The sequence below is a fragment of the Momordica charantia genome (assembly GCF_013281855.1).
Source record: "Momordica charantia cultivar OHB3-1 chromosome 5 unlocalized genomic scaffold, Mcharantia_2.0 BLBB01000005.1, whole genome shotgun sequence".
NCBI lineage: Eukaryota > Viridiplantae > Streptophyta > Magnoliopsida > Cucurbitales > Cucurbitaceae > Momordica > Momordica charantia.
This window is the reverse complement of record NW_028275163.1, coordinates 13058908-13072917: the sequence shown is the minus strand read 5'-3', so window position 1 is coordinate 13072917 and position 14010 is coordinate 13058908. Positions and strand designations below refer to the sequence as shown.

The 14010-nt window shown below is 37.8% G+C and overlaps 1 protein-coding gene across 1 annotated transcript; it reads right to left on the bottom strand.

Moving 5' to 3' along the window:
• Nucleotides 1-2647: 2647 nt before the first annotated feature.
• On the bottom strand, nucleotides 2648-7103 carry LOC111022481 (5-methyltetrahydropteroyltriglutamate--homocysteine methyltransferase 1). The gene is made up of 12 exons (XM_022299652.2): nucleotides 6944-7103; nucleotides 6045-6398; nucleotides 5852-5939; nucleotides 5466-5593; nucleotides 4982-5373; nucleotides 4710-4873; nucleotides 4513-4593; nucleotides 4263-4429; nucleotides 4066-4171; nucleotides 3736-3986; nucleotides 3438-3639; nucleotides 2648-3355 (listed from the first exon to the last, which is right to left on the bottom strand). The coding sequence occupies exons 2-12, from the start codon at nucleotides 6392-6394 to the stop codon at nucleotides 2987-2989; spliced, it is 2298 nt and encodes a 765-aa protein (XP_022155344.1). The 5' UTR covers nucleotides 6395-6398; nucleotides 6944-7103; the 3' UTR covers nucleotides 2648-2986.
• Nucleotides 7104-14010: the final 6907 nt, after the last annotated feature.

Genomic DNA, 14010 nt, shown 5'->3' with positions numbered 1-14010 from the left:
GAAAGTTGGCAGGATGTAGTTGGGGTTAAATTTAATTAGTTGGGTAGTTAACGTGACCTAGAGCTGTGCGGGAAATTCTGGGTCGTTACATTATAACTGTCATTGATTGAAAAAAAATTCTAATTTTCGTGACAATTATAAACTATTATAAATTTTGAAAAATTTGTATATCAGCATTTTTTCTTGTCAAATTTACACCCGCAGCATTCGTGTCAAATCGACTATAGGGTGTGTTCTGATTTGCATTACCTCCAATATTGTGAGTATTTTAGTATTTGTATTAGCACCCTTGTTCTTGTTTGTCATGGGGCTCACATATTGCTTGTTGAAGCGATGACAACAAGCTAACATAGAGTGATCGATCTTGCCACAAACTTGACTCGGGACAATTGTTACCATTGTTGTTACATCGACCTCGACCTCAACGTCGACCTCAATTGCGCTTCCAACACCCCTCTGATTATTACCCTATTCATGTCGATTATTTTGATATCCATTTGAGCGTTGTCCTCCACCATTTGTGTCTCTGCTATTATTTGCCATATTCACATAATTGTTAAATGATATAGTATTTTTAGTGCAATTTGAAACTCCAACTTCTTTTCGAATACCAATAATTCGGCTTGCATTTCTGACCACAAAATTTCAGTATACCCTTGAATCTCAGTTACAACTGGATTATATTCTTCATCTAATCCCAACAACACTTGAGCTATTAAGGATCTTGTTGATACAGGACTTTCCGTTTAACCGAGATTATCTGCATGAGACTTCATTATGTGTACATAATAAGTCATTTTGAGAGACCCTTTTCAGGTTTTCTGAAATACCTGACAGAGGTAGTCTTCTTCTACTCATGATTGTACGCCGAACAGCTCTTAAATGGTTGCCCACAAATCCTTGGCGTTTAAGTATCACATCACTTGAGTAGCAACTTCCGGAGTCATTGAGTTATAAAGCCACCCTAATATAAGTTGATCAATGCCCAACCAAGACTCATATGAAGGACCTGTTCAAGACAACGATTTTTCAGTTCAGGCTCTGGAGTTGCTTCAGATTGACTGGCTACTTCATATCCAGGATGGCTTGGATCTTTTCGAGATTCACCTTAATCCCTCGCTGATGCACTATGAAGCCAGGGAACTTGTCCGACTTGACTCCGAAGGCGCACTTGGTCGAGTTCAGCTTCACGCCATGGCTTCGCATGACCCTAAATGCCTCGAAGAGGTCCTCCTCGTGTCGTTTGGCAGTTCAGCTTTTGACAAGCATGTCGTCCACGTAAACTTCCATTTTCTTCCCGATTTGCGAGGTGAACATCTTGGTCACCATTCTCTGATAAATGGCCCCAACATTCTTTAACCCGAATGACATAACCTTGTAACATGCTCGGTGATGAAGGAGGTGTGTTCTTGGTCTGTCGGGTGTATCTTGATCTGATTCTATCCTGAGTAGGCATCCATGAAGGTCAGCAACTCATGTCCTGCGATAGCGTCAACCAGTTGATCTATTTGCGGTAAGGGGAAGTTGTCCTTGGGGGCAGGCTTTATTCAGGTTGGTGAAGTCGACACACATTTGTCACTTCCCATTAGCCTTTTTTTCTATGACTAGGTTGGACAGCCAATCGAGGTAGTGGACTTCCTCGATGAAGCCAATCGGGGTAGTCGACACACGCCGTGGCGATGTTTCGTGCGGCATCCATTGTTTGTTTCTTCTGTCTAACCGGCTTGGCCTCGGGGTCGACATTCAACCTGTGTATGGCGACTGATGGATCGATGCCTGACATGTCCTCGTGGGACAGACGAGATGTATATGTTGCTCTTGAGGAACCTGACCAGGCGTTCCTTGTCGCCACCTGGCAACCCTGCACCTACATTGGTGGCTTTAACTAGGCCCCCCGGACAAGGACAGTCTCTAATTCTTCCGCCAACGGGATGCTCTTTTCTTTCTTAGCAACCACACCGGTCACACCTTCGTTCGGCTTATCCGCGAGGGGGGATACCTCCGCGGATGAGTCTGATTCGGGCTCGCCACTCTAAGTGTCGATAGCACATACCGTCTTGGGTTCCTTCATGGCAGTGGTGTGTCATTTGCTCGCGAGGCTCATTGTTGTCCGACCACGGTCCCCATCCCATTCCGAGTGGGGAATTTCATTACCTGGAGATAAGTGGATGGGACAGCTCTGAAATAATGTATTGTCGACCTACCTAATATGGCATTATAAGCCGAAGGGTCGTCCACCACCACAAATTCGTCGATCCGGGTGACAGCTTCTTGCCCTTCCCTCGAGATCAACGGTAGCTCGATGCTGCCTTCGAGGTAGACTCTCTCGTTCGAGAAATCGACCAGTGAAGACGAGCACCTTTTAGGCTTGGTGGAGTCCCACCCAAGTGTTCGTAACACCTCTAGGGGGAACGTTGGTCGAGCTACCTCCATCCATCAATACCCGATGCGTGGGCACATGGTCAATGTCCAAGCTACCTCCATCACGAGACGTTAAACTTTTGCAAGGATAAATTAGTTTTTAACTTCTATTTTAGTTGTTGTTCTTTTTTCAATTCTCTCTTTTCTCTAAAGTCCTTTAAAAAAATAAAAAAAAAAAAACAAAAATGTAAGTCTTGGAGTGGGGAAGAATTGCAAATTTCCACTATTAAGGCAAAAGAATTGGCGAAGAGAGAATCTCAGCCATTCGATTCATATAGATTAAAGTTAACAAAGCGCTTAATCAATGCACAAAACTGGCAATGCCATTTCTTCCTTTTCCATTCGCTTCCATAAACTGACATTGCAGTTTGGTGCCTTTGAAACAAAACAGAGATAGAGAGAGCTATAGCCTCGAATGGAAACAATATCAAAAAAGCAAGAATCGCTCGGAAGAGCACACTACACAAATACTAAACATCTTCGCCACTCACTTATTGGAGAAACAAAACAGACTCATCTCTTTCAAGGGACGCTGCTAAAGGAGATTCAACCAACGAAACTCACTTCACTTGGCACTGCCAAGCTCTTTTCGGAGGAGCTTCGCGGCCGCCACCATGTTTTTCAGGGCTGGGTTCACCTCCGTGTACTTGCGAGTTTTGAGTCCACAGTCGGGATTCACCCACAAGATGTTTTTCTCCAGCACTGCAAGCATCTTGTTGATGCGGTCTGCAATCTCTTCCGAGGATGGTATTCTCGGGGAGTGAATGTCGTACACACCAGGGCCGATTCCAGCTCCGTACTTCACTCCCTCGCGGAAGACTGACAAGAGCTTCTCGTCAGAGCGAGAGTTCTCAATCGTGATCACATCGGCATCCATATCGATGATGGACTGGATGATGTCATTGAAGTTGGAGTAGCACATGTGGGTGTGGATCTGTTGGATAATGGAAATATTAGGTCCATTTGAAAATTTTATCACATGTAAGACGACAATGGTAACGAAAATTGCAGCTAACCTGAGTTGTATCTTGGACACCGCAGTTTGTGATACGGAAAGAGTGCACAGCCCAATCCAAGTAGAAGGCTTGCTCCGACTTCCTAAGAGGCAACCCTTCTCTCAAAGCAGCCTCATCAATCTGGATGACGTTAATACCAGCCTTCTCAAGATCCTCGACCTCGTCCTTGATGGCCAACGCAATCTGATAGCATGTCTCAAACCTGGAACACAAAAACATACACGAAAAGTATGGTATTAGAGAAAAAAACTGCAGTAGGTTCTTGCAGCCTATGAGGATCGAGGCATTATATTCTTACCTTGGCTGGTCCACTCTAACAAAGGACCAGTTGAGAATGGTGACGGGACCGGTGAGCATTCCCTTCATTGGGCGGGATGTCATGCTCTGAGCTGCACTGGACCAGAAGACAGTCATGGGTTTCGGGCGGCTTACATCACCGTAGATGATTGGCGGCTTCACACAGCGTGATCCGTATGATTGCACCCAACCGTTAACGGTGAAGGCAAAACCGGACAATTGCTCACCGAAGTATTCAACCATATCGTTCCTCTGTAGTGAAATGGAATTCGTGTTATTAGTGAAATGAGAAAAGAGAGGTAGTGTTCGTTTCCTCCCCAAAAAAACTCACCTCGGGCTCTCCATGAACCAAGACATCAATATCAAGCTCTTCCTGGAGCTTGACAACCTTGTTAATTTCCTCCTTAATAGCCTTTACATATTCTTCCTCGGAAATCCTATAGGAAGCCAACGACGATTCCAATGTTAGAAATAGGAATGAATTATCATATTTGAGTTTCAAGGGGACGTGATATTAATTTCACCCACTTGTTTGCTTTGTATTCACGGCGAACTCTCCTGAGCTCAACAGTTTGTGGGAAGGATCCGATCGTGGTGGTGGGAAGGATTGGAAGGTTAAGCTTCTTCTGTTGAGCATCAAGTCTTGCACTAACATTTGTAGCACGGCGGTGATCGGAACCCTTCAAAGCGGCAGCCTGTGCAAGCAAGAAATGATTCATCAGTGAATCCGGTATCGGCAAACAGACGATAAACACCTTAGGGGATAATATGTACTCACCGCTTTCTGAACAGCCTCATTGGTCACTCTGGGGGATGACTTCCTTGAAGCATGAGCATCAGCATTAGCAGCAAAGATTGCCTGAATAGTGAATACAAAACCATGAGTTTAAGAGTTCAGAAATCAAAGCCTAAAAAGTGGCTAACTCCCTAACAGGACAGACAAAGTTTTGTTTCATCATTGGTAAAGAAACTCACCACGTCCTTATTACCAGCCAAAGCCTTTGCCAAAGCATTAACCTCGACAATTTTTTGAGCAGCAAAAGCTAGCCATGATTTAATCTCATTGTCCAACTTAGTTTCATTGACAAGGTCAACAGCAGTGTGGAGAAGTGAGCAGGAGGTAGAGACAACGAGATGATCTGCAAATTTTTTTCAGAGAAGGAGAGAAACAAGGAAAATGTCAGAAAACAGTCTAAAATAACATCAGCTTCCAAATACGAATTTACACAAATATCAGCAATAGATACCTTTGCCAACTACGGCAACTAGTTCCTCCAACATACTAACTGAAGCGGCGAGATCGTTGGCCCAGATGTTCCTTCCATCAACTACTCCAGCAAAGAGGAATTTTCCCTTGGGGAAATCACCCTTAACTAAATCAAGTGTCTTGTTTCCACGAACCAAATCAAATCCAAAGGCAGTGACACCCTTCAAAGCAGTCAAGGTCTTGTACGCCTCGGCAGGGATATCGGCAAAATATGTCTCAATAAGAACATTCAAGCCAGAGAGAGTTGATTCCAGTTCAGCATATGCATTAGAGAAGACTTTCAATTTGTCAGAATCCAGATCCATCACCAGTGTAGGCTCATCAAACTGAATCCAAGAAGCACCTGCTGCCTTAAGATCTGACACAACCTCCCTGAAAAGTGATCCATTGTTAGTAAAAAGTGAGAGGAGACAATTGTTAATGGAGAACGCTAGACATATCTAGGAAGAGCAACAATTCATTACTTGTAAATTGGAAGGATCTTGTCAAGAAGGGAGAGAAGGCAGAAGCTCTTGTCCACACCCTTGGCGGGTTTAGAGAGCAACAAATATGACACTGGACCAATAAGAACTGGAACAGTATCTACTCCAAGCTGCACGAGTAAACATAATTTATCATTTTTTTCGAGTACAACAAGTGGGATTGGAGGATTCGAAATCATGATCTCTTCATCAGAGATAGGTGTCAATTACCCTAAGCTGACCTCATATTCGCGTAAACATAATTTATCATTACAGGTACAGTTCTTTACCAACTTCACTAAACATCCCTGAGACTCTTATATTTACCTAAATTCAGAATTTTCAATAGATATAACCAATTCAGTGTGAAATTTTAGAACAACACTTACAGCCTTGGCTTCTTTGTATTCCTCCACAGCCTTGTGTGAAGCATAAGAGAACTTCACCTCTGGCCCCAACTCAGGGACAATGAAATGGCTGCATCATCGAATTGATAGGATTAGTTATACCAGTTCCATTACATTGTCATTTCATTCTAAGAATACATCTAATTTGAAAGTGTAACGCCTAGTGATTACTTACTAGTTTGTGTCAAACCACTTGGTCATTTCCATTGCCGGAACCGACGCATTTCCTCTAGCCATGGAGAAGTAGGTGTCGAATCCGATCTCGCCGCCACTCCAGCCATATCTAGGAGGCACAGCTCCAAGAGTTGCAGTGGCATCAAGCACCTGGTCATAGTATGAGAAAGTGTTGCTGGGAATGTACTTGATCCCGGCATCAGCCATCTGTCTCCAGATGGAGGATCTCAGATCTGTTGCCACCTTTTTCAAATCTTCTGCCGAGCTCTTCCCATCCCAGAATGATTCAAGAGCAAACTTGAGCTCTCTCTTGGGGCCCATACGGGGATATCCAACAATGTGAGATGCCATTGTTCTGTTCAATAGATCACAAATATAATTAGACAAACAAATTTCATTATGCCCTTTAAAGCATTTCTTTTATTCTACATCTTTTGCAAATGGATGGCTATCAATTATCCAATAAGAACTAGAAAAAATTGTACACAGCATGCTGAAGTAGAAAACAGGATTCAAGTTATCATTAAATTTGAACGTGTGGTAATGCATGGATCTATTAACAGAACTTAAAATATAAGATTACTCATCCCAATAATAGAACAACCACGAAAGTAAAAAGACACTTGAGCAGCAGACAGATCCAGTGGTTGAAAAGGTAAAAAGAAAACCCGAGAAAATGCGTCAGATCTGTCCTAAAAAAACAAGAAACCCCTGCAGATCTGTACTACTACTAGGGTATAATAGTTAAATGGAAACAGAAGAGAAACCAAGAGAAAGTGGATTCAGATTCGTCATCCTTGATTTCAAAGGAGGAAGAAATGTAAAAATCCAGAATCCATCATGCATGCTGAAATTGGATCTCAGGCAAAAACACAAGGAATGAGGAGATGAAAATGAAACCTGGAGAGAAATGAAGCTCCCCTGGTAGAAGAGTGGAGAAAGAAAGAAAGTGGGTAAAAGAGAAGAAGAGAGGATAACAGAGGGGAGCCACAGGAGAAGAGACAACGGCGCGAGTTTGAAGATGCGGAAATGGAGATTGATTTATAGAGCAGGGGAAGATGAGGTGGCAGATCTGAAGGATTTTTTACAACTTTTTTTTATTTATTTAATGTTATGGTTATGGTTGAGCGTGAAAATCTGAGAAGCGGGCCCCGCGCGTGGGAGAAGAGGGGGTTGGTGAAAGGCCAAAGGCGTAAAATAGAAGGGAGAATGGAGATGTGGCCACGCAAATTCACTTTTGTGAAATTACGGTGGCTAGTAAATTTTTTTTCCTTTTTTTATTTTCGCACAAATTTTCCCAATGGTATATCAAATAGTTATTTAGTAGTATATCAAACCCTCCTATCGATATATCAATAGTATATCGAGTGTATATCACATATATGTTGTAACTATGTCAAATATCTATATCAATAATATATCAGATATATATCGAATATATATATATCAGTAGTCAAAAATATTACAAATATATTACAGATATATTGCATATGTATATCATTTAGGTAAAGTTGTTATTTTAAAATTAGATCTCAATTTTTTTTAAATGCTATATTTGAAAAAAGCAATATTGTTATTTTTGTTAATTTTACTAAATGATTTTGTCATATATGCAACTGACACTTTACTTATTGGCCTAGATTAATTGAACTCTTTTTAGTAAATAAGTATGATGACGGTGGATTCAACCTCCACAACTAGAAAAAAGAATAAATTTTATTTTTATAATTTTGGTTTAGTTTCAATTTGATTCGTATATTTTTATAAATTTTAAAATTTGATGGCCTAATGATTTTGCGAAGAGTTGAACTCAAGACGTGTAATCCACCAAGTGGGTTCCTCCTCCTATGAGTGTTTTGAAGCTGAATACAGATGCTTCCGGCCAATCGTTCACACATGGTTTGGTTATGTTTATGGATAAATAGAGGTTGACAAGAATAATGGGGGAAATCAAGGTTGGGATGATGGAATTTTTCCAAAATTTTTACCCTCCTTTTTATTGCTGAAAGCAAACGGAGGTTGGAATCTGATTCCCTCCCAGCCATTCAATTAATTAGTGACGATTCCAAAATTTTAAATGAGGACACCTTACTAGTTGATAACGACGCTTCAAGGCAAGCTTTTTAGACTCCATCTCCTTGATGCATGTTGGAGAGGACCAAAATTGGGTGGCTCAAGACTTGCTGATGATTGAGGAGGCTTCTTCCTTGTGCTTATGGTTGTCTAATTTCCTATCGGGTTTAGTTTCTTCGTTGAGAATAATATTAAACACCCACCAACAAATAGAAAGAAGACCAAAACGAGTATAACTCAATTATAATTGGTATATATGTCCAACAAAGAAGACCTGTGTTAAAAAAAAGCGGAAGGAGAGAGAAAGATATAGTTTTTCTAGTTTTTTTTTTTTAAATTAAAGAGCGGTCAAAATTAGTTAGCAAAAAAATGGGTGCTCAGTATTGATGAATTAGTACTGTTATTACTTAGTTAACAGGGTAACCCAAAGTGTCAAGTGTTTAATTAAATCGACTTACTGGTTAAAAAAATAAAAAATAAAAATTCAATACTATACACTAGAGAACTACATTAATTATATTTCACGATTTAAACTATAGCAATTATATGATATTAGTTTTTTTAATTTTAATTAATTAATTAATTTTAAATTTGTATACTATTTTTGTCCCAATACATTTGGCTTGGATTCATGTACTTTTAAAATGTTCATTTTTCTCCTCATTCTTTCTATTTTTGTTCATTTAGTCGTTTTTTACTTTTAAAACATCTGTTTTTGTCTCTCTACTTTTAAGAAGGGATCAATTTGGTCTTTATTTGAAAATTTTTAACACAAATTTTATACATAGTGAAAAACTTTTAATACAAATTTATTGCTACAGTTCAAGAAATTTAATAAAAAATGTCATGCTAAAATTATGATCGAATAAAATTGAAAATGAAATTACCAATATTGCCACTTTTAAAAAGTATAAGGATCAAAATAGATGTTTTGAAAATACACGATGAAAATAAACAAGTAATATTAAATAACTAATTGTATTAACTTTTTCTTTTAACAAAAAAGTGGTACCAATTTGGTAATTCTATGAACCAAATTTACGCATATAAACACTCTTCATTTATTTGACAGTTATAATGTAAAATTCAATTTTACCGTCAACTTTTGTTCCATTCACCTTCGTTCGCCATCACCACATTGATAGTTATATCTTAAATACAACGAATCTAAGATCTAATAGCTAGATAGCTGTATTTAAAAAAAGAAATAGACAACTTTTCTAGTCAATTAATGAGGGAGAGACATTTACTTAACTTAATAATTTCTTTTAGTTCAGGGTAAACGTGATCTAAGGTGAAAATTTCTGACACTACGATAGTAGATATTTTTTCTATTCACTACTTATCATACCAACCTCATAGTATAAATGATGTGGGTCCATCAACATTAAAAAAATATTTATAAGATAAAATTATAGTATGAATAAATGGAGTACGTCTCATATATTCAAATTTTTTCGATTATAATGTCCCAAAGAGTTGAGTTATACTTAAATTGGTTAATTTTATTTAATAAACTATGTCCAACGATTCAAATAACTAGGATGAGTATTCATTATCTCTTGCCAATCGGCTCAACTTGATTTTTGAATGGCACATGTCCTTGTCGAATGAGATAGCCATCTTGGCTTGGACACTACATTACGTCCACTATCTTAGGCTAACCACCTTGACTTGAATCAAGGAGTTTTAATTACCTGGTCATATCCACGATTTGAAATTCTCGTTCAATCTAGCTACGACTCTATAGCTTTTAAAGAAATCCTATATTACGGTAGTAATGACTCCTTTGCTACCCTTTAAAACATCATGCTTCATTTACTAGCGCTTTGATAAAGAGTTTATGCACATTGTTTGATTGAGACGTTAAACAACACTACCACGTGAAGGACAGAGAGTAGGCAGATAAGCAAGTTTGTCGTCCTTGATGCAACATGTGATACTTAGCCAAATTCTTGATAGGAAAGACACCAAAACTAGATGGAAGTTTACCTACCCTGATCGTGCACGGCCGATAGGCCGAACTTCGGCTCGACACGTCCAACTGCCCCGATCAGATTTCCCAAATGTATGAATAGGGCACTTACCCTTCAATTAGATATCGCATTCTAGCTCAGTGTCCATACTAAGGTCAAACTCAAACTGACTTGAATGTTAAAGCGTTTGTTCTCAAACCGCTTTCGAGTTCATTCTGCGTATCCTAGCTCTCCCAGTTAGCATACCCTTGACCAGGTCATTCTTGACCAATATTTATTGCACAAACATCGTTATAATACTTCTATCAACTAACTTCTAGAATGATATATAATATGATCTACTAAGTGTTTAAATAATAATCTCATATCTCAATTTAAAAAATAGAGACCTCCACAATTATAAAAAGTTACACATTTTTCCTACACAATTAATGAAGTCTTTTGGTCTCTCTCGTAATGGTTGAAGGGCAAAATATGACATGCCATGTAGAGAATAGGGAAAGATCATCTCACGTGATAATCTTTCTCTACCATTTCGAAAATATTCAGTGGCTAACCTATTTAGCTCAACCAGACTGACAAGAAATATCTCGGTAAAACAATTACGTCGAGGTTCCCTTTCTAACATTGATCTGATTCCTTATCTTGAGAGCTTATATTGGATTCAACTGATTTGATAATCGAAATGTTTGTTTTTTTGTGTCAATCATCATCCACTTTGAGCATTTGACTCTCTTTGACAACTACAACATTTTTGTTGGTTAAATTTTTCAAGAGTGAATATGAGATTAAACTTTTAGAGCAATCTGAGATTAAATTTTTAGAGTACGTGGGTAAGTATGTGTGTGTGTATATATTTGTTGAATAATATGTGAGAGTTTCAATCTTTTGGTCAAAATCACTACAAAAATTTTGACTTTTGGCGATGAAAGAAAGTGTCACTAAAACTTCAAATTTCGTTGCCAAAAGGATTTTACGATGAAAAACTTCCGTCGCCAAAATCGTCGTCATAATCCCATCGCAAAAGGTCAATAGCGACAAATTCCACCTTTCGTCGACAAAGGTCCTCTTTTGTGACGAGATTAATTTCGTCGCCAAAGATAGATCTCGCGATGAATTTCACTCGTCGCCATAGATCCTCTTTGGCGACAAATTTCAATTCGCCGCTAGATCTGTCTTGGGCAACAAAAATTGCCATAAGTACAGTTTGTGTTCTGTTTTTTTTTTTACAATATTCGTTGTATTTTCTTTAATAAATAGAAAGAAGTTCAAATTTCATATTCGTAGTATTAAACAAATATTGGTCTTACAATGTAATACAAAAAGTTGATTACAATAACTAAATTTAAAACCTGTTCTACAAATTTTCATCGTCAAGTCATCTTCTACAAAACCTTCTCTCACATCTCCAAAAGCTTATGTGAACGCACTAGAAAAACAATTAACAAACAAACTTATGTGAACAAAATAGTTAAACTATTTCTTAAATACTAATTTGCAAGCCTTAATGTCTAACTCAACCCACATGCCATAAACTCTCAAACTAAGCATTCAAAGTTACAACATGTCATAAACTCACATTTTCATTTAAAGTAGACAAATATAAAATGTTGCCCAAACTAATTAAAAAAACATGTTCATATATAACTCATTCAAACTAAATCCAAATTGCACAAAATTCAAATTGCACAAACGGAAGGAAAAGTATAAGAGCACCTCTCTTCCCTCCCTCAACATTTTCATCCAATGCTAACAAAAACTCATCGAAACAAATTTCAAATTTACAAAATTTACTCTCACTAAGTCTTAAAAACATGCACACACTCTATTTACCAATTACCTTCAATTTCAACAAGGTTATTAAAAAACAATTCAAATATAAAAAAGTTTTCCAAACTAATTAAAAGCAAACTTTCTACCCAACTCATTAAACTCAATCCAAATTATACGAAACAAAGAAAAAGTAAAAAAGACCACCCCCACCAATTTTTCACTTACTTTTGTTACCTAAAAGTCTTAAAAACATGCACACTCGATCACCAAAAACACTTTAAATATAAAAAAAGTTATCGAAACTAATTAAAAAAACAAACATGTCTACGTAACTCATTAAACTCAATCCAAATTGCACCAAGTAAAAGAAAAGTATAAGAACCCCCCTCCCCCAACTCTTCCATCCAAATCTAACAAAAGAATCATGAAAGCCTTCAAATTCACAAAACTTACTCTTGTTATCTAAAAGTCTTAAAAACATGCATAGTTGATCACCAAAAGCACTTGAAATATAAAAAAGTTTTCCAAACTAAATAAAAACAAACTTGTCTATGTAACTCACTAAACTCAATCCAAATTGCACAAAGTATGAAAAAAGTTGAAGACCACCTTCTCTCCCCAACACTTCACATTTATGACCCAAGTTCTAAATGGCTACCATAACTGCAGGATAGCCACATTTATCGTTATTGAATTCTAATAACGCTTTATATGGTCATACCTATTTTGAAGAGCTGACTCCACCAGAACGAGACATAAATTCTAGCATCATTGATCTCAAATCTGACATTTCATCACGTAGACTCGTAATCTCATAATCTTTTTGTGAGTGATGCTCCTCAAATTATCCTCTTAGGAAGTTATTTCTTCAAACAGCTATTGTTCCCGTTGTGAAGAAGCAACACTTGAAGCATAACCTTTACGAGATTTAGGTTTGGGCCCTAACTAGCACTTTTAACGTAGCCCGATCGAGACCCAAGAACTGTTTCCAGTACTTTTTGGGTCTGACATCAGTTCGCTACCTTCTCTCGTAGATTCTTCTCTAATACGCATCATGTCTAACTGCATAATTAAGTAGTCAAAAAACAACAAAATGTTCACACATACAGTTTGAAGCCTAATTTGAATTAGTTAATTATTATAAGAGTGGTAAACTTGCATAAGTTGTCTCAGCACCTTCGACCCAACGTTTAACATCAGAGTATCTAGTCTCCCTGAACAAATTGATTTCAGTAAAATTTTCGCCACCCTCTTGCTCTTTCTACACTTGATAAACACATAATTATTATTGATAATCATAAGTAACGAAGTATATGAAAGAAAAATATTATCGTATTTCTACTTTTTCTTTGGTGATAATAGTAAATGCTTTCGACCCAGCGCGATGGTTAAATGGGAGTTTCACCTTGTTGCATTTGTTGGTCTCAAATTTTGCTAACAAAAGAAAAGTAGTTAAAAATATTGAATATAAAGTATAGAAAGATTAAGTACCTTCCACTCATTTGACTCTCATCTATCACATAGCATGTTCCAATCATCCGGTCTTGTCAACAATTGTTCACGTGAATTGTTGCGAGCAATCTCAGGTGTGAGATGACTTCTATAGTATTTGTGCAATTTTGCCCTATACTCCTTGTATGTTGTTTGCATCGCATGATGAATGAAATTCATCAAGACTTAGTCTGACTCATTGAATTAGTCTGACTCATTGAATTCGAAATGACCCTACAAAAAAAACAACAAACCAAGTGAAGTGTTATTACTGTCACGTACATCATAGAAAATAATCAAATATATTAAGTAATAAGAATTTTACTTTGAGATAAGTTATAACTTCCATCTTGTCGCTTTCTTCGACCTCAATCCAATTACTAGCCATTAGCTTAACTTGTTCGCGTGTATGTGCCCTGATCGCGATAGAAAATGTGGTGTTGGTTTAACTACTATGTGGTCACATACGACATTTACCTTTTCATCAGTCAAACGAACTTGATTTTCCAGTTCTATCAATTGGGTTTATCCTCGCAGTCCCATTCTATCTGTATGTTGTCAAGTGTTAAACTAATTAGTTAAATACAAATAAATTCATTATCCAACATATATTAAAATAGATGTGTTTGGAGCAAAAGATGGAACGGGCGGGTT

What these genes read in the sequence shown, in the direction of transcription:
- LOC111022481 (XM_022299652.2), bottom strand. Translation starts at nt 6,394, where the DNA reads ATGGCATCTCACATTGTTGGATATCCCCGTATGGGCCCCAAGAGAGAG. An exon ending in AATACAAAGAAGCCAAGGCT is followed by an intron (nt 5,594 to 5,851) that starts GTAAGTGTTGTT and finishes TTACTCGTGCAG; the next exon opens with CTTGGAGTAGATACTGTTCC. An exon ending in GTGTCCAAGATACAACTCAG is followed by an intron (nt 3,356 to 3,437) that starts GTTAGCTGCAAT and finishes ATTATCCAACAG; the next exon opens with ATCCACACCCACATGTGCTA.